The sequence below is a fragment of the Rhinichthys klamathensis genome, unplaced genomic scaffold (assembly GCF_029890125.1).
Source record: "Rhinichthys klamathensis goyatoka isolate OS25496 unplaced genomic scaffold, OSU_Roscu_1.1 h1tg000059l_1, whole genome shotgun sequence".
NCBI classification, from domain to species: domain Eukaryota; kingdom Metazoa; phylum Chordata; class Actinopteri; order Cypriniformes; family Leuciscidae; genus Rhinichthys; species Rhinichthys klamathensis.
Genome location: NW_026606604.1, coordinates 10,893,838 through 10,918,373, shown reverse-complemented (window position 1 = coordinate 10,918,373; position 24,536 = coordinate 10,893,838). Strand labels below are relative to the sequence as shown.

The 24,536-nt window shown below is 34.6% G+C and overlaps 1 protein-coding gene across 7 annotated transcripts in view; it reads right to left on the bottom strand.

Moving 5' to 3' along the window:
- Positions 1–306: 306 nt before the first annotated feature.
- The window catches only part of kcnc3b (potassium voltage-gated channel, Shaw-related subfamily, member 3b), a 64,467-nt gene continuing 40,237 nt past the window's right edge, over positions 307–24,536 (bottom strand). Inside the window, exons 4-7 of one of the 7 annotated variants that reach the window (XR_008806902.1) lie at positions 24,233–24,421; positions 19,679–19,729; positions 14,141–14,180; positions 307–2,124 (exon numbers count right to left, since the gene is read on the bottom strand). Coding sequence is in view for 6 of the 7 variants with exons in the window: in XM_056249393.1 (XP_056105368.1) it covers positions 9,855–10,009; positions 20,440–20,460; positions 24,233–24,421 (365 nt within the window). In the remaining variant the exon portion in view is untranslated. Of the gene's footprint in view, positions 2,125–2,649; positions 2,681–9,773; positions 10,010–14,140; positions 14,181–19,678; positions 19,730–20,439; positions 20,461–24,232; positions 24,422–24,536 lie in introns of those variants that run through there. The other 6 variants (XM_056249395.1, XM_056249396.1, XM_056249398.1 and 3 more) reach the window with 6 other exon arrangements.

Genomic DNA, 24,536 nt, shown 5'->3' with positions numbered 1-24,536 from the left:
AGACAAACATTAGCCAAACACTTGGATAGATAGACGACCCCACAAAAAGAGAGATACGCAACCAAAATATACAGTCCAGGCGGCATTTCGATGGAAGAAATGAAACCGAACGGGAATGTCACATGGGGCAGTATGTAGCAGAACAGATTTTGGTGGCATTGAGATTTTTTTTTTTTGAAATCTAAAACTAATAAAACAGTTCAGTGTGTAACTCGCAGTCAGAATTTATTCACATTTTCTTCCTATTTCAAAACAAAATATAGCTCTTTTAAATATATTATTTTCTTAAATATCCATTGCATATCATGTTTTTAATTTTTATTAACATCTTTATTATTAATATCTTTTTTAATTTTTTTTTTTTAGCCCTCCCCACTTCAACTAAGGGCTAGCAGAAAATACAGTCATGCAAAGTCTCATGCTGGTAAACAAAGTTACAAAAATGCATTTTTTTAAATTATTTTTTTCTCTCCAAGTATTTTTTTTTTCATTTGATTTTCTTTTTTCATATATTTTGACATCCATTTTCTCACAGTTCAGTCTACGAGGAAACGATCTCTTTGATGAAGCATATCTCCCTCCAAAAGAGCGCGTTAATATTCTTTTCTTTCGACCTTTTTTTCTCTATTCTTTTTTGTGTAAGTCGCTGCGGTTGTTCGTAGGGTGGACGGCATTGCATTTTTACAGTCGCATTCGAACATCGGTGGCGTCGCATGCCTCGTGAACCACGGAGATGTTACTTATCAAAATATAAATTTGTTCTTTTTTTTTTGTACATTTATTCTTGATTCGTTTGGCGTGACCTCCTGCGCTCCCTCTGATTAGTTAAGAAGGAACAACGCAGTCAAGCCAAAAGGAGAGAATACGAGACAGAGATGGAGGGAAACTCTGAAGGCAGTTTTAGACAAGTCGTACATAGACGATTTTTTTTAGAAAGGGAGATTTTAAGAATGTCTCTGCATTTCCCTGACCTTTATACCCTCTTTCCATGAAGACAAAACGCTAGTTATTGGTCCAAGCACTCACATGTGCATGTATATAATCTATGGCAGCATTAGCTATACTAAATCACAAAATAAATCACATAATAAACCTCTATAATCAGAGAGGATTCCCATGGGAAAAGTCCTCAATTTGAGGGGTTTTTGGGAATTAGAGACAGCACCCCTGGCAGAACAGCCAATCCGTTCATATTTAAAGGGACGAAAAGTTCAGATCTGACAGGGAACATCTAAAGTCATTTTGTGCCGTTTTAGCTTTCGTACATTATTTGGTCACAGTTGGGCTTTGGTCTGTCGGGACTGTGTTTTTGATGTTGCCTCCCCCGAACGTACGGGAAAAAACCTGGAAGACTGTTTGGGAATAGCAACGTACATCTGTTACCAAAGCAGAGTGCTGCGTTTCACTTTTCAGCGCTCTAGATTCATTCACAAAGAAAAGCTACTCTAAGACTCAGACTTTTCTCGGACGGGGAGTGGGAACTACCACACGGCAATACACGGACAACACACTTTGCTGCTAATATGCTGAGTGGGGGGAAAGAAAACAAGAACAAATTGTGCATGACTAAGTCATTTTTAGTCATTCTGTGCAAACGGTCGATGGATATCAGTCTGTAAAAAGTCTGTCGGAGAGTTCTCCCAGCCAAGAAATGCTACAGGGTCTTAGCAGAAATGCTACATAATTATTCTAACTTGGTCCTTCATTCTTACATATAGACTAATGTACAGAAACTCAGGGCCCAGGTGAGTGCGGCAGTCAAAACGCCTGGTGTTTTGATCTTAAAACATTGGAATGTTTTTCCGTTCGTTCCTTCAAGAGTCTTTTTTCTCTTTCAGGTGTCAGTGCAATGTTCGGTTTTGTTGCTGTAAAGTCAGTCAGTCTGTAGAAAGAGGAGTGATCCGGAATTTCGGTGAGGTTGCTTTGGTTACCGTGTGAAGATTCGGCATTGGAAATTTCCAGTTTCCTTTGTTGTTGTTTTTTTGTTTCCAGTCACACCCTCTTGCCACTCCGACATCCCTCACACGTCCCGTATGGGTGGTGCGGTCCCATCTGCAAAGTTTTCAGGATTCAGCGACTAACTGTGTCTCCTTAAAAGAATTGCCAAATGCTAGAAACTTAACACTGTGGACAAAAACAGAAATATAATGATTTTGTTAGAAACAATTATTAACTATGCAATGCTTTAAAAAAGAAAAATCACAGAAAACGTAAGATGTAGAAATGCTTTTACAGAAACCACACAAAAACAAAGTTACTGACAAAAAAAAAAAAGAAGAAAAGAATTTGAGACAAACACGGTTAAAACGTTTCTACACACAGATCTCAAGATGAAGATGCATGCACTGAACACCGGTTGTGCAATGTATCTTCTCAGGGGTGAAAAAGTCCAGTCCCGGAGAAAACACACAGGTGCTAATTACAATTAATGGCGTCACACAGTGTTTAACCTGAAATCTAAAGACGCTGAAGATTACACTTGACTAACTAAATGTGGCCAATTAACTTTCTAGATCAAGCAGGAATGGAATAGTCCACCCCAGATACATTCTAGATCAATTTAAAAATACAATAGGCTACTACATTATTATTGATAAAGGAAACTTATTGATTATATCTGAGAACAGTAGAAAGCTGGGGAGGGTTTACCTGTGAATCGCTGGTAAAAGTTAAGCATGTACTGCAAGAATTCAGTTAACAGATAATTCATTCAACTATATGATATTATAAGCGGAATCATTTATCAGTTTGAGTCAAATTATGAGGTTTGAACAAAAAATGAAATTATTAAATGAAATTATGCCTATCTATGTTTTTGTACATATTTTTTTGGGTTACACTTTATTTCGATAGTCTACTTTAGACATTTTATTAACTATAATTAACTTTGCAACTACATGTCACTTAACTCTCATTAACTTGCAACTGCATGTCAAGTGACTCTCAGAGTACTAGTAAACTGTTAGGTTAGTGTTAGTAGAATAAGTTGACATGTACTTGATAACTTACTTATAGTCAGAAACTAAGTAACTTTGCAACTACATGTCAAGTAACTCAAGTGAGAGTATTAGTAGACTGTTAGGTTAGGGTCTTAGATTGGAAGTTGACATGTAAATATAAGTAACTTTGCAACTTTTGCATGTCAATGTCAACTAACTCTCATTAATTTGTAACTACATGTCATCTAACTCTCATGAGAGTATTAGTAGACTGTTAAGAGTTAGTAGTAGAATAAGCTGACATGTACTTGAAAAGTTACATATAGTCAGTAACTACAAGTAACTTTGAAACTACATGGCAACTAACTCAATAATTTGCAACTACATGTCCATTAACTCTCATGAGAGTATTAGTAGACTGTTAGAGTTAGTAGTAGAATAAGTTGACATGTACTTGAAGTTACATATAGTCAGTAACTACAAGTAACTTTGCAACTAAATGTCAATGTCAACTAACTCATTAATTTGTAACTACATATCATCTAACTCTCAAGAGAGTATTAGTAGACTGAAGAGTTAGTAGTAGAATAAGTTGACATGTACTTGAAAAGTTAAATAGTCAGTAACTACAAGTAACTTTGCAACTACATGTCAATGTCAACTAACTCCCATTAATTTACAACTACATGTCATCTAACTCTCAAGAGAGTATTAGTAGACTGTTAAGAGTTAGTAGTAGAATAAGTTTGAAATGTACTTGAAAAGTTACATATAGTCAGTAACTACAAGTAACTTTGCAACTACATGTCAACTATCTCATTCATTTGTAACTACATGTCATCTAACTCTCAAGAGAGTATTAGTAGACTGAAGAGTTAGAAGTAGAATAAGTTGACATGTACTTGAAAAGTTAAATAGTCAGTAACTACAAGTAACTTTGCAACTACATGTCAATGTCAACTAACTCCCATTAATTTACAACTACATGTCATCTAACTCTCAAGAGAGTATTAGTAGACTGTTAGGGTTAGTAGTAGAATAAGTCGACATGTACTTGAAAAGTTACATATAGTCAGTAACTACAAGTAACTTTGAAACTACATGTCAACTAACTCAATAATTTGCAACTACAAGTCATCTAACTCTCAAGAGAGTATTAGTAGACTGTTAAGAGTTAGTAGTAGAATAAGTTGACATGTACTTGAAGTTACATATAGTCAGTAACTACAAGTAACTTTGCAACTACATGTCAATGTCATCTAACTCCCATTAATTTACAACTACATGTCATCTAACTCTCAAGAGAGTATTAGTAGACTGTTAAGAGTTAGTAGTACAATAAGTTTGAAATGTACTTAAAAAGTTACATATAGTCAGTAACTACAAGTAACTTTGCAACTACATGTCAACTAACTCATTAATTTGCAACTACATGTCATCTAACTCTCAAGAGAGTATAAGTAGACTGTTAGGGTTAGTAGTAGAATAAGTTGACATGTACTTGAAAAGTTACATATAGTCAGTAACTACAAGTAACTTTGCAACTACATGTCAACTAACTCATTAATTTGCAACATGTCATCAAACTCTCAAGAGAGTATAAGTAGACTGTTAGGGTTAGTAGTAGAATAAGTTGAAATGTACTTGAAAAGTTACATATAGTCAGTAACTACAAGTAACTTTGAAACTACATGTCAACTAACTCAATAATTTGCAACTACATGTCCATTAACTCTCATCAATTTGCAACTACATGTCATCTAACTCTCAAGAGAGTATTAGTAGACTGAAGAGTTAGTAGTAGAATAAGTTGACATGTACTTGAAGTTACATATAGTCAGTAACTACAAGTAACTTTGCAACTACATGTCAATGTCAACTAACTCATTATTTTGTAACTACAAGTCATCTAACTCTCAAGAGAGTATTAGTAGACTGTTAAGAGTTAGTAGTAGAATAAGTTGACATGTACTTGAAGTTACATATAGTCAGTAACTACAAGTAACTTTGCAACTACATGTCAATGTCATCTAACTCCCATTAATTTACAACTACATGTCATCTAACTCTCAAGAGAGTATTAGTAGACTGTTAAGAGTTAGTAGTAGAATAAGTTTGAAATGTACTTGAAAAGTTACATATAGTCAGTAACTACAAGTAACTTTGCAACTACATGTCAACTATCTCATTCATTTGTAACTACATGTCATCTAACTCTCAAGAGAGTATTAGTAGACTGAAGAGTTAGTAGTAGAATAAGTTGACATGTACTTGAAAAGTTAAATAGTCAGTAACTACAAGTAACTTTGCAACTACATGTCAATGTCAACTAACTCCCATTAATTTACAACTACATGTCATCTAACTCTCAAGAGAGTATTAGTAGACTGTTAGGGTTAGTAGTAGAATAAGTCGACATGTACTTGAAAAGTTACATATAGTCAGTAACTACAAGTAACTTTGAAACTACATGTCAACTAACTCAATAATTTGCAACTACAAGTCATCTAACTCTCAAGAGAGTATTAGTAGACTGTTAAGAGTTAGTAGTAGAATAAGTTGACATGTACTTGAAGTTACATATAGTCAGTAACTACAAGTAACTTTGCAACTACATGTCAATGTCATCTAACTCCCATTAATTTACAACTACATGTCATCTAACTCTCAAGAGAGTATTAGTAGACTGTTAAGAGTTAGTAGTACAATAAGTTTGAAATGTACTTGAAAAGTTACATATAGTCAGTAACTACAAGTAACTTTGCAACTACATGTCAACTAACTCATTAATTTGCAACTACATGTCATCTAACTCTCAAGAGAGTATAAGTAGACTGTTAGGGTTAGTAGTAGAATAAGTTGACATGTACTTGAAAAGTTACATATAGTCAGTAACTACAAGTAACTTTGCAACTACATGTCAACTAACTCATTAATTTGCAACATGTCATCAAACTCTCAAGAGAGTATAAGTAGACTGTTAGGGTTAGTAGTAGAATAAGTTGAAATGTACTTGAAAAGTTACATATAGTCAGTAACTACAAGTAACTTTGAAACTACATGTCAACTAACTCAATAATTTGCAACTACATGTCCATTAACTCTCATCAATTTGCAACTACATGTCATCTAACTCTCAAGAGAGTATTAGTAGACTGAAGAGTTAGTAGTAGAATAAGTTGACATGTACTTGAAGTTACATATAGTCAGTAACTACAAGTAACTTTGCAACTACATGTCAATGTCAACTAACTCATTATTTTGTAACTACAAGTCATCTAACTCTCAAGAGAGTATTAGTAGACTGTTAAGAGTTAGTAGTAGAATAAGTTGACATGTACTTGAAGTTACATATAGTCAGTAACTACAAGTAACTTTGCAACTACATGTCAATGTCATCTAACTCCCATTAATTTACAACTACATGTCATCTAACTCTCAAGAGAGTATAAGTAGACTGTTAGGGTTAGTAGTAGAATAAGTTGAAATGTACTTGAAAAGTTACATATAGTCAGTAACTACAAGTAACTTTGAAACTACATGTCAACTAACTCAATAATTTGCAACTACATGTCCATTAACTCTCATCAATTTGCAACTACATGTCATCTAACTCTCATTAATTTGCAACTACATGTCATCTAAGTCTCATGAGAGTATTAGTAGACTGTTAAGAGTTAGTAGTAGAATAAGTTTGAAATGTACTTGAAAAGTTACATATAGTCAGTAACTACAAGTAACTTTGAAACTACATGTCAACTAACTCATTAATTTGCTACTACTGAATGTCTGAAGTGGACTATCGAAATAAAGTGTTACCTTTTCTTGTTACCAGGTTTTAATAAGGCAATAAATCTGTCAAAAAGTGTTGATTGTACACATATACAGCATTCAAACGTTATCTTGGTGAATGAGTGCATTTCAGTTATGGAAAGAAATAGTTTTTCTTGTTAATATGCAAACAGAAATTTAAAATGCACACACACAAATACACCAAAAACAAATGCTCATTTACATAAATGTCAACATAACACATCTTTAAAGAACAACCAGCATACATAAAGAGAAAGGCAGAGATGAGTTTAATGGGCATTCACTCGTGTAGATACAGATTTGTACAGATCAAGTTTACGATGTCGGCCTAGAAGCTTTGCTTTAACAGGTGAAGCTAGTTAAATCTAGCTAGCAGTGTATGAGTCTCTACAACAACACTGTAGCCTAAATTATCCTCATAGAGGGGTCTTGCTTTTTTAATATAAACATGTTCGATGTGTTTCAGTGACCTGACAGTGTGGTAATAGGGCACAACTACATGGAATACACAAGTCAAAGAAAAAAAAATCAGTTCTTTTTTTTTAACATGTTAAACATCGGATTAATACAAGAACAGCACAATATTAACTTCAACATTTACTTACAAATGGAGGAAAGAGATTTTTTTTTTTTTTAAACTAGAGAATGAATCTTCTCTACTAACTAATCACTAGAGATCCATAACTAATGGAGACTACTCAGTTTTAGTGGAAGAATGTCTCTGGTTTCACAGTGTATGAGAAGGCCTGGCATCCCACAACAATTAAAAACATGTTAAAATACAGACGTTTTAACAAGGCTTGCTGCCGATGTCGTGCGGGATTCAGTCGTCCTGCAGATCTGGTAATGCGAGTACAGTATAATAAAAGTAAAATAAAGTATTATAAAATTTGATTTAGTTTGGGTTCCTTATTTTTTGGACATTTCGGTTCTGAATAGAAAATATGGTATTAACTATAATTTTAGAATTTAGCACAAAATGCATCTACTACAACTTTACTGATGTATTACCATTCAAAGGGTTGCGATGGTAAGATTTTTAATGTTTTTGAACGAAGTCTATTCTGCTCACCAAGGCTGCATTTATTTGATGAAAAATACAGTAAAAATAGTGAAATATTATTACAATTTAAAATAACAGCTTTCTATTTGAATATTATAATTTATTCCCGTGATCAAACCTGAATTTCCAGCATCATTACACCAGTCTTTAGTGTCACATGATCCTTCACAACTCATTCTAAAAATCATTTTGTAACATTATTAGTCACTTTTGATCAATTTAATGCATCAATGCTGAATAAAAGTACTAATTTCTTCAAAATCTTTTATTGACTATATATTCTTTTTATATAATTTTGAATCCGTGAATAAAAAAAAAGATGCCTTTTCGCTTCCATCTACGTACATGTCACTCTATCCCGCCAAACTTTGGTTGTCATAGAAACTGTAGCAATTTCAAATTGGAAAACGGGACTGATTTGGGGAAGAAGGGATTCAGCAGGGCGACTGAATCTTGCATGACGCCGGGTACATTGTGGGATCCAGGTTTGCATGATAGAGGAACCATGTTTAAAACAAAATGGCTCCTTATATTTACTGTTTCAGCAGTGGGTTGTTCTCCATTGGGAAACTAAATCACATTTAATGATTAAAAACTAGATAACATACAGTTTCCTATAAACTACAACTTTGCAAGTATTGCAACATGTTACTTTTCTTTTTGCTATTTCAGGGAAGGATTTTTCTCAGAAATGGCTTATTTACTTAGTATCATCTCTTTTGTTTATGATTCTGGAAGCACTTGGTCACATCGACCTGAATACATATATATTTTTGTCTAGTTCTATTAATCCAAAAAGAAACACAGTAACACGTAACGTATATATCATATACAAATGAAACTGTTGTGTAATGTTTTCGAAAACAAAAACAATTCGTCTTTGAAAAACATTCAAAATATGATAAAAAAAACAACATCAGGACACTAACATTGACAAGACAAACAAGAAATGCTCTTAAAATCATCACATCCTTTTCGTCATCTTCCATTCTTCATTCTTTTAACCTTTTCATTAGGATTAATCACACGCTTGCACATAAATTTAAACACCACATGTGCGTGCTGTATGTTTGCAGCATTATGAATAAGGGTGGAATATTGCACATGATTTGCATATGTGGGCGAGTTTGCACAATATTCCTTTTTTTATGGAGCATCATCTTAAAATCGTACGCTAACACATCACAAACACTGTGCACAATGGCAAACAAAGAAAAATTATTTCATCAAATGTACTTTCCCCACTTTTTTTGCTCCTCATATTCAGTTTTCGGACTGGAAGTCTTTGCTTAGAGGTGGGCGAAACTTGGCAACATGTTATAATGAGCAAAACAAAGTATGCAAACAAATAAACAAACAAAAATGACGATGAGCAAATATGTGCAAAATAAAATAAAGTGATTATATGGCAATGAATTCTTAAATAATCAATTTGTCAGATTTATCTTTTACCCATTCAGTTTTGATTCAATATGTTTGCATTAAACTAAGTTATTTGACAGCCAATAACAATCCAACGACAAATTCAAACAAACAAACAAACAAACAAACGTGATACATTTCATTTTTAACCCCTGCGAACAGAGTAATGATTGCATATGTACATTATTCTTGCATTCAAAATTCTGGTGAGTTTTCTACAGTCCAGAATTACACTTATTCACAGTAATATTAATCTTAATTCAGAGTTTGAGGGAAACGGAAGGTTTTTGAACACAAAGCAAGGGTAGTGAGTGCATTTGAAATGAAAATGCATTAATCTATCTTCCTTGAGCATCAAAATCATTCCCTCTAAGACTACCGTGAAGCATGGGGGAAAAACAAAGCATTTACTCCCGTCCATAAACACTCGCACAGTTATTGACCCGTCAAGTCCAGTTCAAACACGAACATGACCCGTGATCATTCACAAACTGTGTATCTACTGGTCTCCGCTCACACGATCAGTCATTGTTATTGCTATGAATGCGAGTATGAGGCTGTCCTGCCTTTCTCTCCTCCTTTCCTGAGTCTTTCTGTCACTCTTTCTGCTTTTTCTGCTACAAAATGGAGGGAATGGGTGAGCGGCAGCGACGGATGGGTCCCGGGGCCTCGTAAGGGTCAAAGGGCGTGCTGGTGATGGGGGTCAAACGCAGGGACGACCCCGCCATTCCTGATATGTTGTTCAGGCTGCGAGATTTCTCGTAACCCGTGGCTGCCAGATTGTTTGTCCACGTTAGTGACAGGTTGAATCAATTTTAAATGCGTGTTTTTCGATTGAACAGCATGAGCGATGGGGTGGATTGTCATTGGGCGTTACATGTTCGGGTAATATATCGGTTCGAGTGAGAATGTAGCCGACAGAAAATGAATTATTGGGAAAGGAACAAAAGAAAAAGTAACATGAGTGTAAAATTGAAACGTAGGTATAAAGTGGAACAAATGTGAAGATACAGGGAAAAGACAGACGGACAGACATACACAGGACAAGACAGGACAAAACAGGAAAATGAGAGTTATGAAAATCATCATACATTGGTTTACTAAAAATTCCACAACATATAAACACAGTTTCCCAGAACCAAATACTCCACAGATAAACGTCCACACACTCCCACTGGTTGAAGAAAACACTGGCTGGATTGTTTGCCACTAAGTTGTGGGATTTGCGATGGAGTGTTTCAGTTAACCAGTGCAGTGTAGAGTAAGACGACTAGACAACAAATAAGACAGAAGCTTCCTCGGCCAGACTGCTGGAGATTGTTGAAGAAACCACGGGAGCCATTGTGAGACATTTCAACAGATTAATAAACATTATACAGTATAAAATGTTGTTAGTGGGTTTTGAAACATTTTTTATTACTTTGCTCCAAAACCTGGTGAACTGCTAAAGCGTATGATGTGACACTCTAATAAGCAATTACAAAGCACAGACAAATTTTGAGTAAAGTATTTTTTTTTAAATTAATTTTGTATTGATGTATTTTTTTTTGTAATGAATGAATGAATAATTTATATAGGCCTAGTGCCTTTCCGAAGCTCCAGGTCAAAAATATATTGATACATTTTGGTATAAAAAAAACAACCAAATAATAATAATAAAACAAATTCTATATAGCGCCTTTTAAAGGCTCAAGGTCAAATATATATTGACGCATTTTGGAAACAAATAAAAAAAATATTTTATGTACTTTGTATTGATGCAGTTTTAAATAAATGAATACATTTAATTTAATTTAATTTCCAAGGCTCAAGGTCAAAAATATATTGACACATTTAGGTAATACATTTTTTTTTACCTAGAGGTTTGGAAAGGCACCATATAAATTAAATTATTTATTTTGTATTGATGCATTTAAAAAATATATATTTAATAATAATAATTTAATTTATATGGCGCCTTTCCAAAGCTCTAGGTCAGAAATATATTGATACATTTTGGTATTAAACAAACAAATAAATTATTCTAGTGGCTTTTCAAGGCTCAAGGTAAAAAATATATTATTGACACATTTTGGTAATATATATATATATATATATATATATATAAATATATATATATATATATATATATATTTAATTTACATGGTGCCTTTCCAAAGCTCTATGTCATAATATATAGATACCTTTTAGTATTAAACAAACAAACAAATAAAAATATTTAATTTATATAAGTTCAAGGTCAAAAATATATAGATTTTGGGAATAAATAAATAAACTTTCATACATTCATTCAATCATTCATTCATTGATATATAGTGCCTTTCCAAAGCTCAAGATCTAAAACTCATTATATATAAAGGTATGTCTAGGCGGCTCACTGGGTTTTGGAACAGACTAAATGTTACTTACTGAGGTGAAGTGTTTCTGTACTACTATTAAATATCACCGTAAGAAGCTGATTAATACACTACAGTTGAGTTAGTGCACAGATATGCTCTTGTGGACCGCTGGCTGGTTTCTTTGACAACCTCCTGAACATCCTATTATACTTCACTTGACTGAAAGGTCATAAAGCCTGCATTTGTATAATCTAATAATGACAAAAAAAAAATTCACAACACTTCCACTGCATTCACGTTGTCGGAATTACCGTAATCACAAGATGACAACAGAATCTATATCTTCACACTCATAAAATGCCTACATTTATGCCTTTGCTGATGACATGAAAATATGCAACAACAAAAAAATCTTGCAAAATATTAAGCAACCAATAGTAAGTTTTTATTTATATAACGCCTACCTAAAAGTTGTCGGCTAAAATAAAATAAGCAAAAACAGTAATGTATCTACATAAAGCTCCCCAGAAACTCTGAATTACGGTAATTTCGATATAAAATTACATTCATGACAAGTAAATCACAAGTGTTTAGTGTATTATAATTCCATCTTTTGCCATAGTAATAAAAAAGAAAATCAGACTCACTCATGAGTGTTACATTGAGCTTTTGTGAGATTAGTAGTCAGGCTTTTGTGACCAAACATTTAAGTGAAGTGACTAGCAGCGACCTTCCACCCACATATCAGATTTATTTGTCTCTCTCCCGCTTTCTCCCTATATGCGTGTTTGTTTGGGAGAGGAAGAGGTGAATGTGGGAAAAGTTTGCCGCACGTTGATCACAGAAAAATACTCTGGAAGAAAAACAAGGACGATAAAAAAAAAGAAAAAAAAAAGAAAGACAACTTTCCTCTGAAAGTAGGACAACAGCTTGGACACACACACACACACACACACACACACTTGGACACACACACACACACACTTGGACACACACACACACACAAATGTGCTGAGTCAGGTCTGATTTAAAATTCTCACACACACGTTTTATGGGGACTTTCCATTGACAAAACATTTTTATACTGAACAACTGTATAATCTATCCCTTACACTAACCCTAACCCATCACAGAAAACTTTCAGCATTTTTACTTTTCAAAAAACATCTTTTAGTATGAGTTATAAGCTGTTTTCCTCGTGGGAAGCAAAAAATGTCCCCACAAGGACAAGGATTTCAGATTTTGCCATCTTTGTGGGGACATTTTGTCCCCATGACGTAGGGTTTACCTGAATCACACACACACACATTTTTCGTTGCCACATAAATGTTGACAAAATCACAATCAAACACGACACATATGCACACAAAAACTACAGTCAACGATATGCAATGAATTTCTGTGCAAATAGTTTGTAAAGGCATTCCTCTGTAAAATGTTGCATCATTCTCATGTAAAATTACAAACTGTTCAATGCAACGAATTACATGTAAAAAACAAACAAACCATGATTCGATGGATGCACCAGGAGGCCTGACGTCGAACACAGACGGACGGAGGAACCATCGCAAAAACAACGACTTGCACATACAGAACAGCCTGTGTTTATAATACAGTACAGCACACACACATCGCTACCACAGTGCGACACAACCGCTACTCTATCTGCTGGTCTGGACATCAGAACAACAGAACAACTGGATTGTTTTACCCGTCTGCCTGGTCAACATCGCTTCAGACAGCCACACGCCCTTTATATTATGTTTGCCTAGTAAGAGCTTTTAAAGGATTCCTCAGGAGACAGAGCGCATTAGTGAGGGTGGAATAAGACAGGAAGAGGGAATATATTTAATGGGAGTGGGACTGATGGATACTCGATGGAAGTAGGACGGTGTGTGAGAATGTAGCGCCATTAAAACAACAGGAAGTTTGTGCGACAGCACGGTGAAAAAAATTAACGGGCTGACCAATCAAAAATGCATAAATAAAAAATGTCAAAACTACCTTTTAAAAATATTTGAAGACAACATGAAATTAAAATGGACCTCATTTACTGTATTAATAAATATACCTGGTCACATATGTATATATATCCATGATTCAAACAAATCCAGATGTTCCAGAAGTTACGTTATACATTATCGAAGTATAACGTGTTGACATCTCATGTTGCATATCTACTAAAATATGCCTATTAATACCTGAAATGGTTTATATAGCATATTCTTGCTAAATTATATACTTAAAGTACAGCATATTTATGCCTTTATTGCACTAAATAATGCAATGTAACACAAAATAGAATAAACACTATAATTCCAACACATTTACCATGTTAAATACCCACAACAGCTTTGATACCTCTCATGCTAATGAAAGTGCGTTATAGTTTATATTATATTTCTTATGTACATGTAATATTTTATAATATTACCATGTTCAGATCGCTCAGTATGATGAGTGCTACAAGATTTGCATACCTAGTGTGAACCAGGAAAACCTCATAAAGAAGTGTTTCCCGTTTGAACATGTACAGAACAGTTTAAAACAGTTGATGTACCTACCATAGTCACGCATTAGAAACTCTGGTGCTGCACTGACGGCCTGGAGGCGAATGAAGGATGAGATGAGTGTTAGTCACACAGTGGAAAGAGTTAAAAAAAGAGAGTGAATGACATGAAATAACAAAAAGGGGGTGTGCAAATATCAAAACCACATTTAGATGCCCTAATAAAATTATAATCTTTAATAAACGCCACAGTAGGCCTACATGCGACCACCATGCAGCATCAGTTAGGTAGGCTATTGGATAATGATTATGATGACACCCTGATAAGTTGAGGCAATAATGGGTGTGATTGAGGTTATTGGGTGTTTATGTAAGGGCTGGGTTGAAAATATAAATTTCGGCTGAATCGTCTTCACTAACACTCTTCACATTATTTGCAGCGCTCCTCCCTTCCAAAAAAAAATCCCTAATAAGCATATTATGCCTTTTTAATTTTTAAATGAAGCGTTTGCTAATACTGTTAATGCTGCCGTCACGTGCTATCGGACATTTCCTACTTCCCACTTCAGAAGTCATGATTACCAGCTCAACGCATTCAAATTTTGACTTGAGAGGGCGTTCATGTCCATTTTTTATTAACGAGGAAACTAATATGATACTTCCAAATAGCACGTGAAGGCAGCATTAAAATCCTGAGATTTCCACTCGTATTTACGACGTTGTGGTAGCGCTCATGTGCCTTCAACTCGTAAATACGATCTTTCCGACAAGACTTGAACACACAAAAGGCTCAGCTTTCAAACTGTGTAAATTTTAATGCGAAATTTAAACAATAAATACCGTCTTGGCGCTCTTTATTGTGACGTGACAGATCTCAGTTCAAGTGAAGCGGCAGCGCGCCAGGAGCGCGCGTGAGTGAACTGATCATCTCTTCCGCTTTACAACACGAAATAAACACGAACATCAGAAGGTATGTTGAAAGATACAGGACAACTTTCCAAAATCCGCATTATGTCTCATGTAATCTTGTAATAATGTTTTATTGACGGAAAGACGTCAATAAACAACTTGTAAACAACAGCTCAACTTAGCATACATGTAACTACCTAAGAAAAGCCATTCACTGACCATAAAGCTAATGTTAGCTAGAAATATATACTCTAGATAGAAGCATTTTGCTATATATGCACTAAATTACATATTCATTATATGTTTACTTAAAATTTTCTTCAATATTTAACGTATGTTTGTATAAATCCATAATTACAAGTTATGACAGCCATCTTTAAATGTTTATATTTCAACAACGAATTTGAGTAGAAACATACGTACGGTATATCATTAAAAAGTAATCATCATAAAACTACCTTATGTCCAATTTTAATGTTTGTATACAAATCTGTTGTTAATTTTAACCTTTAATATTACAGTAATACCAAATGACAGGGTTTCTTAGTTTACATTAGTTGATAGAAATTATTTAGTTCTTTGCAAAAAATTACATTTACAGTACCTTATATGTATGCTAATCAAATTATACCAAATCGAGATTGGGAACTGAATCGAATTGCAAGCTTATGAAATTTGTGTCAATACCCAGTCCTGTTTTCTGTCATATATGTTGCTTAGGTCTACATGTGTGCAGTGAAAGCTTTATTCCAGCTCAGGCTGTTCTGGCAGTATCCCGGCATATCGACCGCTGGACTGTTAGCTATAGAGAGAGCTCACATTACCCACAATTAAGCTCTATCGATCGGCTTGTGACCAGAACACAGAACACCACAACCATGACGGGCCGCTCACTGCTGGAATGTGCTGTAACAGGAGAACAGATCAAATCGCTCCTGATACTGTTCTGTTATCAAACTAGTCCTTAAACCTCAACAGTGCCACTTGTTAACCTTTAGCACAACAAGATGGCACAATAATAATAGAGATGCTTGTTTTTAGACAATATAGGAGGCCTGTAAACAATGACACTAATGTATAATGTATGGGTTTCTAAATGACAGGTTGTGATATTTGCAGACAGGAAATGCACAGTTGCAAACACACACATGCAACATTAACAACTACACGCATAGACATGGAAGGAGTGTGTGTGTCTGTGTGTGTGATGATATGAGATGAGTTGAGTTCAGTGATATAGTGATAACACCCTCTGTTATTTTAGTTTACGAATGATCTTTAACTAAATGCATTGTTAATTTATTCCAAATTGTAAGAATTTATTATAATACCTAATGTTACAGTGTTATTTTCTTATGCAAAATCCAATCTGACACGAACGTAGACGAACGCTTATATTTTTGAAAATAATGCCGAATCATACCAATTGAATTGAACTAAATTGTGACTAAAATTCAGATTTCCTGATGCATTCCACAATTGAATTGTATCATCAGGGCAAATATTTACACGTCTATCTGTAATGCATAACCGCTTCACTACACAGCCTAAATATAGACATGATGGAGACCCTGTTTTAATGGAGAAAAGAGAGTTCATGCTGTTGCCTTGACGGAACTAGAGCACACCTGTTTAGTTTTGAAAAATGTCTTGCTCAAGGCATCTTTCATAAAGACTATAACTTTGAACTTGTAATGCAACTTTAGGCTACAATTTGTAATGGAAATATCAATAAACTGAGAGACTGTTATGTGAAAGACACCCACGCTTTACACCTTTCTTGAAACAGTTTAAAGTGCTTCAATAACAAAATATAATTAAATCCATAAAGGGGTCATATCATATTATTATGTATAACAGCAAAAACATTTTTTTACATGCAATGAAAATGCATGATTATCTGACTGTCAAGTTCAATTGCAATTTTGCTTGATTTATTAAAATCAGTATTAAATATTCAATAAATAAATAAACAAATAGAGCAATTTTTTAAACAAATTTAAATAAAACAAATTGCCTTGCCTTCATATTAAAGTTAGGAATACTTGATGTATTATGATATGATATATATATACCTTTTTTTTTTCAAAATATTTTTTAACATATTTTTTTAATGCATGGTGGTGATCGCTGATTGTGACATTCAGTTGCACGCCTGCAACTTTTCTGGATTCATAAAAAATAAAAATCTTAAAATAATAAATAATAAAATCTTAAAAATAAATAAATATACAGCAATAAATCTTAATGTTTTTTAATAATAATAATTATGAATATTAAAATATATTTCAATCAATATAAAAAACATTACAATCTGAAACAATAAATAGCAATTAGACTGATGATATTGAATGTTTGATCTCAAAAGATTAAGGAATATTTGGTTCATTATGATATGACCCCTTTAAAATCAGATTCGCTTTTAGTCTCGAATAAAAATACATGCATCATTTATGAAACTATTGTAGTTGCTACAATGAAACTACTGATGTTTGTTTGCGAGTGTGGCCCAGAAAACAGGGCATTGAGGAACTTTGACCAGTTGAACACACACGAAAATTGACCAGTTTGAACAACACACACAAGGTCATAAACATATAAGACAAACAACAGGAAGACAACAGAAGATAGAGAGACACACTGAGAGGGAAAGAGAACTCACAATGCCTTACAGAGATCCTTCACAGAGACTTCAGTTGTCAGATACTGACTTTGACTCTGAGTAAATAGCCTCATGCAAACAGCATTACAGCAGGGCAGGTCGGTGCGCGCACCCACACACACACACACACTCCTCTAAGAACAGTGAACAGCATTTAGGGATTATATTGCACAGGAAGAGATCGCTTTAACACCCAGAGCAATATGTGTGTGTCTGTATAGGTTCCACAGATGGCAGGAATATATTTAGATCTTAAATCAACTCCCATTGGCACAGACTCACACACACACAGTTTACACTCGCTGTATCGTGCCCAATTAACAGTCTAATGTCCGTTCAGCGAGGCACTATGGCTCTGTTCCAAACCCCAGTGTGCTGCCTTGCTGTCTACATAGTCTGTTAGCTTCTAAGGCAGCATCCTAGCTGAAATGGAACCTCATAAGTGACTGATCTGAAATGCTCTTCATGGCCACTAACTGTGTTAATGGTTACTCACACACCACACAAATAGTGCTGAGCGCCCGGGAGACTCGACGGATGCTTGCAGTTGATTCCAGTGAGGACTGACGTCAGCAGTTGCACAAATAACACTCACATAATGGGTGAAATATGCATTTTAAATGCATGAAACCATTTTCCATGCCATGTCTTTTTCGATGAAAATCACAATGCATTATGGGAGTGTGTTTTTCATGAACGTTACATATTGTGACCAAAACAAGGTATCTTATCAAGGCCGCATAATTAGGATGCTTACCACGACTATTTAGTTATTTTATCATCAACTATTTCTATGCTTATTTAATTATTTTATACCTAGAATTAGTGATTTGAACAAACCCATAACCCCAAATATTAAATGTTGGTGTGCAATTCGCTATTGCTTATATGCATTTTTAAACCAGTCTTGTTATTATTGTCTAAAACTATTAAAAATCATTTTGTTAATTTAAATAAATCTGAAATATAAACATTAGATGTAAAACATAAAACTTAAATGAAAATTTGGAATAAAGCACTAAAATGACAAACTAAAGTTAAAATAAAAATAAATCAAAGCTAAATAGAAACAAAAATGACAAAAAAACACAAAACTACTAAAACTTAAAACATCACTGACTGTCGAATTCAGTTTATATGTTTTTTTGCAACAAGAAATAAATTATTTGATTTTCATTGCATTTAAAAAACTACTTTATTTCATGGGGATCGCTGACTATCAAGTTAAACTGAAATTAATAAATATTAGATAAATAAATCAATTTAAATATCAAAATAAATATGGAGCAATATGATTTTTTTATGTAAAAAAAAAAAAATCTTTTTATTATAATTCCTCATCATATGACACCCTTAAATCAGAGAATATTAAAGATGTATTAGAGAGAATATGAGAGAGATTTTAATTTCTACGGAAGCGTATTGCATTCACTTGAAGAAAAAAAATCTACTCTGTTTTTCTGAATTAACGAGTTAATATCTCAGAATTATGAAATACATTTTTCTTGAAATTTTTTTTCATTCTGTTTTTATGAATTAATGAGTTACTCATAATTTTGAGATAATTAAGTCATTAATTCAGAAAAACAGAGCAAAAACTTTTTTCCATGAAAAATTCTCGTAATTCTGAGATAATTAACTCGTTAATTCAGAAAAACAGAGTAGATTGTTTTCCTCAAGTGAATGCAATACGCTTCCGTAAATTTCTAATGTCAGGTTGCAATATATGTAATTAATGAAACTATTGTTGTTGCTCCATATGCTCTATATACTATATGTAGAAGTTTGCTCACTAGGGTTTGAAACAGAGCCTGGCAGTTTAGCTAAGATGCCATATAACAGAACTCACACACACACAAACATATCCTCAACAGACACTGGTCTTTAAAGCTTAACGTAATGTTATTTCTGCATCTATAGGGTCTCTGGATGTTAAAAGTGATAAAGCGACTGCGTCCCAGAAGACGACGTGTTGCTCAAGCCCAGGATAAGTGCTGGGAAAACACCACGGATCCTTCTTACCTGCTCTACGTCAGTCTGTCTGTGAGTCTGTCCAAATATCCCAGTGTCTGTCTGTCAACCAGTCAATCAGACGTCAGTTACACAGCACGCACACACACCTCAAAAACAAGAGCTAACACACAGACTGTCACACACACATGTAGGAGATTCAGGCTACGCTAGGAACTATAGCAGGTTGAGGTCGTATGAGCAGATTCATAGGAATCCGTGCCACACATAAACACATCCGTCTTTGCATTTTCCCCTCACTGTTGCGATCGGCAGCAACATCCACTCAAAAAACATTTAGGCTAAATTTTAGATTATGTATTTGAATTGCATATAAACTCAGTGTGTAAAAAAATGTATGCAATATAAATCTATAAATAAATCTTAAATTTAGGCCCAAATATGTTTTTTTGAGTGAATGTTGTGTTTGCAGCATGGCACAGAACCGAGAACTCGTGCTCATTTGAATTCACCTTGACCTCTATCGACCCCTGACCTTTAACCCTGAGGTGATTCGACTCAGCTCAGCGAACACCTAAGCAACCTTCCAGTTAGTTTTTCTACGTGTCTGCATTTTTAGGTGTTGCCTCGGTGCGCACGTGCGCGGCCTCCATCACTCCAGGGTTAAAGGTCACCGGAAGAGTGAGGGAAACACATTGAAAACACAATAAGCGACGTCACATCACAACAAACACAACGCACGCACACACAGCGAGGAGGAGGACGGGGGAAACAGTAGAACAGTGAGAGAATATATGAAGAAGCCAACATACAAACGCGGGATATGACACAACCTGAAGAAAAAGACAATACAGAGCGTGTGAGATCCCACTGAAAACACACACACACACACACTGCAGCAGGTGCAGTTCCATTTGTAATTGCAGTGGATCTCATATGACATTGAAAACAATCTTTGTTACACAACATAGTGTCCAACTTTGTCCCATATGCATGTTTTTGTCATTACAGAGTATGAGGTTAGTGTAACAGACCTGAATACGTCCGAGTAAAGATTGGGTTTCTGCTCACTTCTTTTGCAACATCGCAAAGAACGTATATACAGTATATGCAACGTTTCAGAGGATCTTTAAAGGAATATTCCAGCTTATTTTCAACCTAATCATTTGGATTCTTTCACAGTCATAGACATGAACAGCACAGCAAATCAACAAAGTACAACTATAAATGCCCGGGGTTTGTGAAGTTTTTTCGTAAGGTTTTGTGATGTTTTGCTGTTTTCTGTTTTATAAAAATGTGTATGTTTGTGAGGTTGAAGCTACTTAAATTGCCCTGTAAAGGGACAAACAAAGATTTTACTACTACTACTACTACTACTATTAAATTGTATGAAACACTTAACACTTAAACATTACATGTGATGGCTTGAGACTAGTGTGATAAAATGACCAATGCATCTTTCTGTGATACTCAAATCTGATTGGTCAAGTGTTAGTTAGTTAAACAGTCTCACTATTAACCTAAAATGTGACGTTAATTTAATTTATTTACCATTCAAAATGTTGGGCTCACCAAGGCTGCATTTAATTGATCAAAAATACAGTAAAAAAAGGAATATTGTGAAATATTATTACAATTTCGAATAACTATTTTCTATTTGAATATATTTTAAACTGTAATTTATTCCTGTGATCAAAGCTGAATTTTCAGCATCATTACTCCAGTCTTCAGTGTCACATGATCCTTCAGAAATCACTCTAATATGATGATTTGCTGCTCAAGAAACATTTCTGATTATTATACGTTTTTTTCTGCTTAATATTTTTGTGGAAACGGTGATCCAATTGTTTTGTCAGGATGAATAGATGAAAAGAAAGTGAGAAAAAAACAGAATTTATTTGAATTAGATATATTTTGTGACATTAAAATTGTCTTTACTGTCACTTTTGATCAATTTACTGTGTCCTTGCTGAATAAAAGTATTAATTTCTTTAAAAAATAAACCTGGAATATTCCATTAAACACATTTGATTGCTAGTCTACTATCCTTTACTCACAGTGCCAGAAAAAATGCACTTTTAGAGTAAGATTTGTGTCATCGTATTGTATTTGTGCTGAGTTTCTACATGCCGAGTGTTAAAGTGGGTGATAAATTGTCCCCAGTGCACAGACATTTTTGGTATTGACTGTCCAGATTGGGACAGTCAGCAATTTAAGAGGTGGCCAATCTGCAAAAAAACATACAAGAGCAAATCTATTTGTCAGAGAGTGTGTGAAACCCAAACTTAAACTCATATTCAGTAACATCATACAACATTAGATTCATTTCCTTTAACAGATGAAACTAATGACAGTTTGTTAGGACAACAACACAACACGAAAAATTACACCCATCAACAACGAAACACCCATGCAGGTGTAAATGTGTGTGTAATTGTGTTAAATATCCTAGATCATTAATTATCGGACTTCATGAGCATGTGTTATGTTTCTATTTCTGTGGTTGGTCTTTACCTCTGATCACTATGGTTTGATCCAGTTTGCATTAATATCCTTCCAGCTTATACCATTCATCTGTGATAGAAGGATTTGTGGCCGTCGGCTGATATCCTAAATCTAACTGTGCCAAATGGAGTCGGGTTGTGTTGAGGGAACGGCAACCAGGGATATATCGGGTTCTGAGAATTGTGCGTGCATGGATCGGACATTGTTCGTGTCATTTGCTGTGCATTTTTGTGGATGGAGAGGAGATTTGTGTGGTTGTTGGAGGTGACAGAACAGGATCACAAAGTGTTGTGGGATGTTGTGTGTAACAGAAGGTTTGACACTAAAAATGAAGACCAAGGATCAAGGAAAATGCAATGCAAAAAAAAAAGAAATTGAGAGAATGGAATATAGACGGCAAAAAGAAGAGTATGGTGAACGTGAGGAAAGAAACGGAGGAGAAATTGTGTATTATTATGGAAAATTAGACATGCAAAAAAAAAAAAAAAACGAAATTAAGAAATTAAAGAAAAAGAGAAGAGGAAAAATGTCAAAAGAGAGATTTTTCAGATGTCAGTGTGTTTTAAGGATGTTTTCACACTTGAATCCTAAAATAACCAACTTCAGATCCCTTGAGGTGGAGCAAAAAACAACCTGGTTCACTCTGTTTTCACACCGTTCCTGGCCTAAAGTGAGGGGTTGGATCTGATTTTGACCCATTTTAGTGTTCATTGACTAGCATTGACTCAACCAATGCATGGTGTAAGTTAACAGTGGGATCATATGTTTGCTGGACAATATTTCTGCAAGTTAATTTGGTGCCGCTATTGGCTCAGAACCGACACACTTCACATTTAAATCTAATTTATTTATTGAAAATTGCTGTAGAATAATATTACATTTCTGTGATGATTTACTCACTTTGATGACTTAACTGCTAAATGATTACATGTAAATGAAAAATATTTTATTAAAATAGCATAAGCTGCTCATGTCCTGCCATACCTTAAACTATGGAGCTAAAATAGGCTCAAAATTAATGCGTTTACAAATATGATACACAAATGCAAAAAAAGTTTATATATTTGCAAACAGCAATGTTTAACCCAGTTTATGCTTAAAAAACAGAATTTTTAAAAGAACAAATTTTTTCCCCTTAGAATTAAGTTTATTTTTCTTACCAGACTCATATTTTAAACATAAATTCATTTACTTTTGATATATTTTTTCAGACGTAATTTTGCTTCTCAAATAAATGTTTCTTGATTTAAGAAAGTTTAGATATTTCTACTGTAAAACATGACAAAGATACTGAGAAATAAAATAATTTTCCATAGCGATTCACACACACTTGATGATTTACAAATGTAGATTCAACAACAAACAACAGAAATGTGCAAAAGTGCTTGTGCGTTTCAGAATTGTTGGTTGGTTGGGCATTTGCTAATATAATTTTGTGAATATAAATTAAGTTATGATTTGAGAATTGTAAAAGTATTGAAAAACAGTTGAAGTATTTGACTACACAGAGTGTTTTTTGATTAAAATGCACGATATAAGCGAACTGTACAGTGGGTTTAAAGGGAATGGTTCTTGGACCAGTGCTCAAGGGTTGCATATGCATATGCATAAACTAAATTGCAATTCTTCTATCATCACCCAATTTCAACTCAACTATCGCACAGCTCTATATATAGTTGGATGTACAGTACCGGTATATGCATATCCAACATTATGAAGTACACATGTAAAGCGATATATGCTAATCTCAGTGGCTTGATTGTTTATATTGATTATACATTTTCTTTGAAATGATGTGTATTGTGAAAAGCGCTATAAATAAAATTGACTTTACTTGACAAATCTATTATAAATGCTCTCAGCCTCGTGAAACCACCCAAGTGTGAAAACACCCAGAGATGTTTATGGTTATGTAATCTGTATTTTTGGAGAGATGGACACGAGTGTGTGAGATGGGCAGGTTTTAGGGGATGCTTGTGTGTGCAAACTATGTTAGAAAGGGATCTTTAAGATCTAGCACATCTTGCACAGAGGCTGGGATTGGGCCGAGACTGTGTGAATACGTGTGTGTGACTCGCTTGCAGAAGCATTTAAACGCACCTTTCCGCACGTTCCCATCAGTGGGTCGAAACTCTCGCGTGTTGAGGAGGAAGCAGGCTCTGTCCTGCTGGTAGCGTTCTTGTGTTCGGCCCATCGGGCTGCGCTCGTCCGGACTGAGAACCTGATCGATGGTTGGACAGTCCTCGTTCGCTAGAGCGGCACTGGCTGCGTCACCGTTCTGCTTCGAGTCTGAAGAGAGACATGAATCAACACAGCAAGCGTGAGACAGGAGAGATGCGGGACATTCAACAGGACATTAGGTGAAAAGAGGGAAAAGATCACCTAAAAATATCAATTGTGGCAT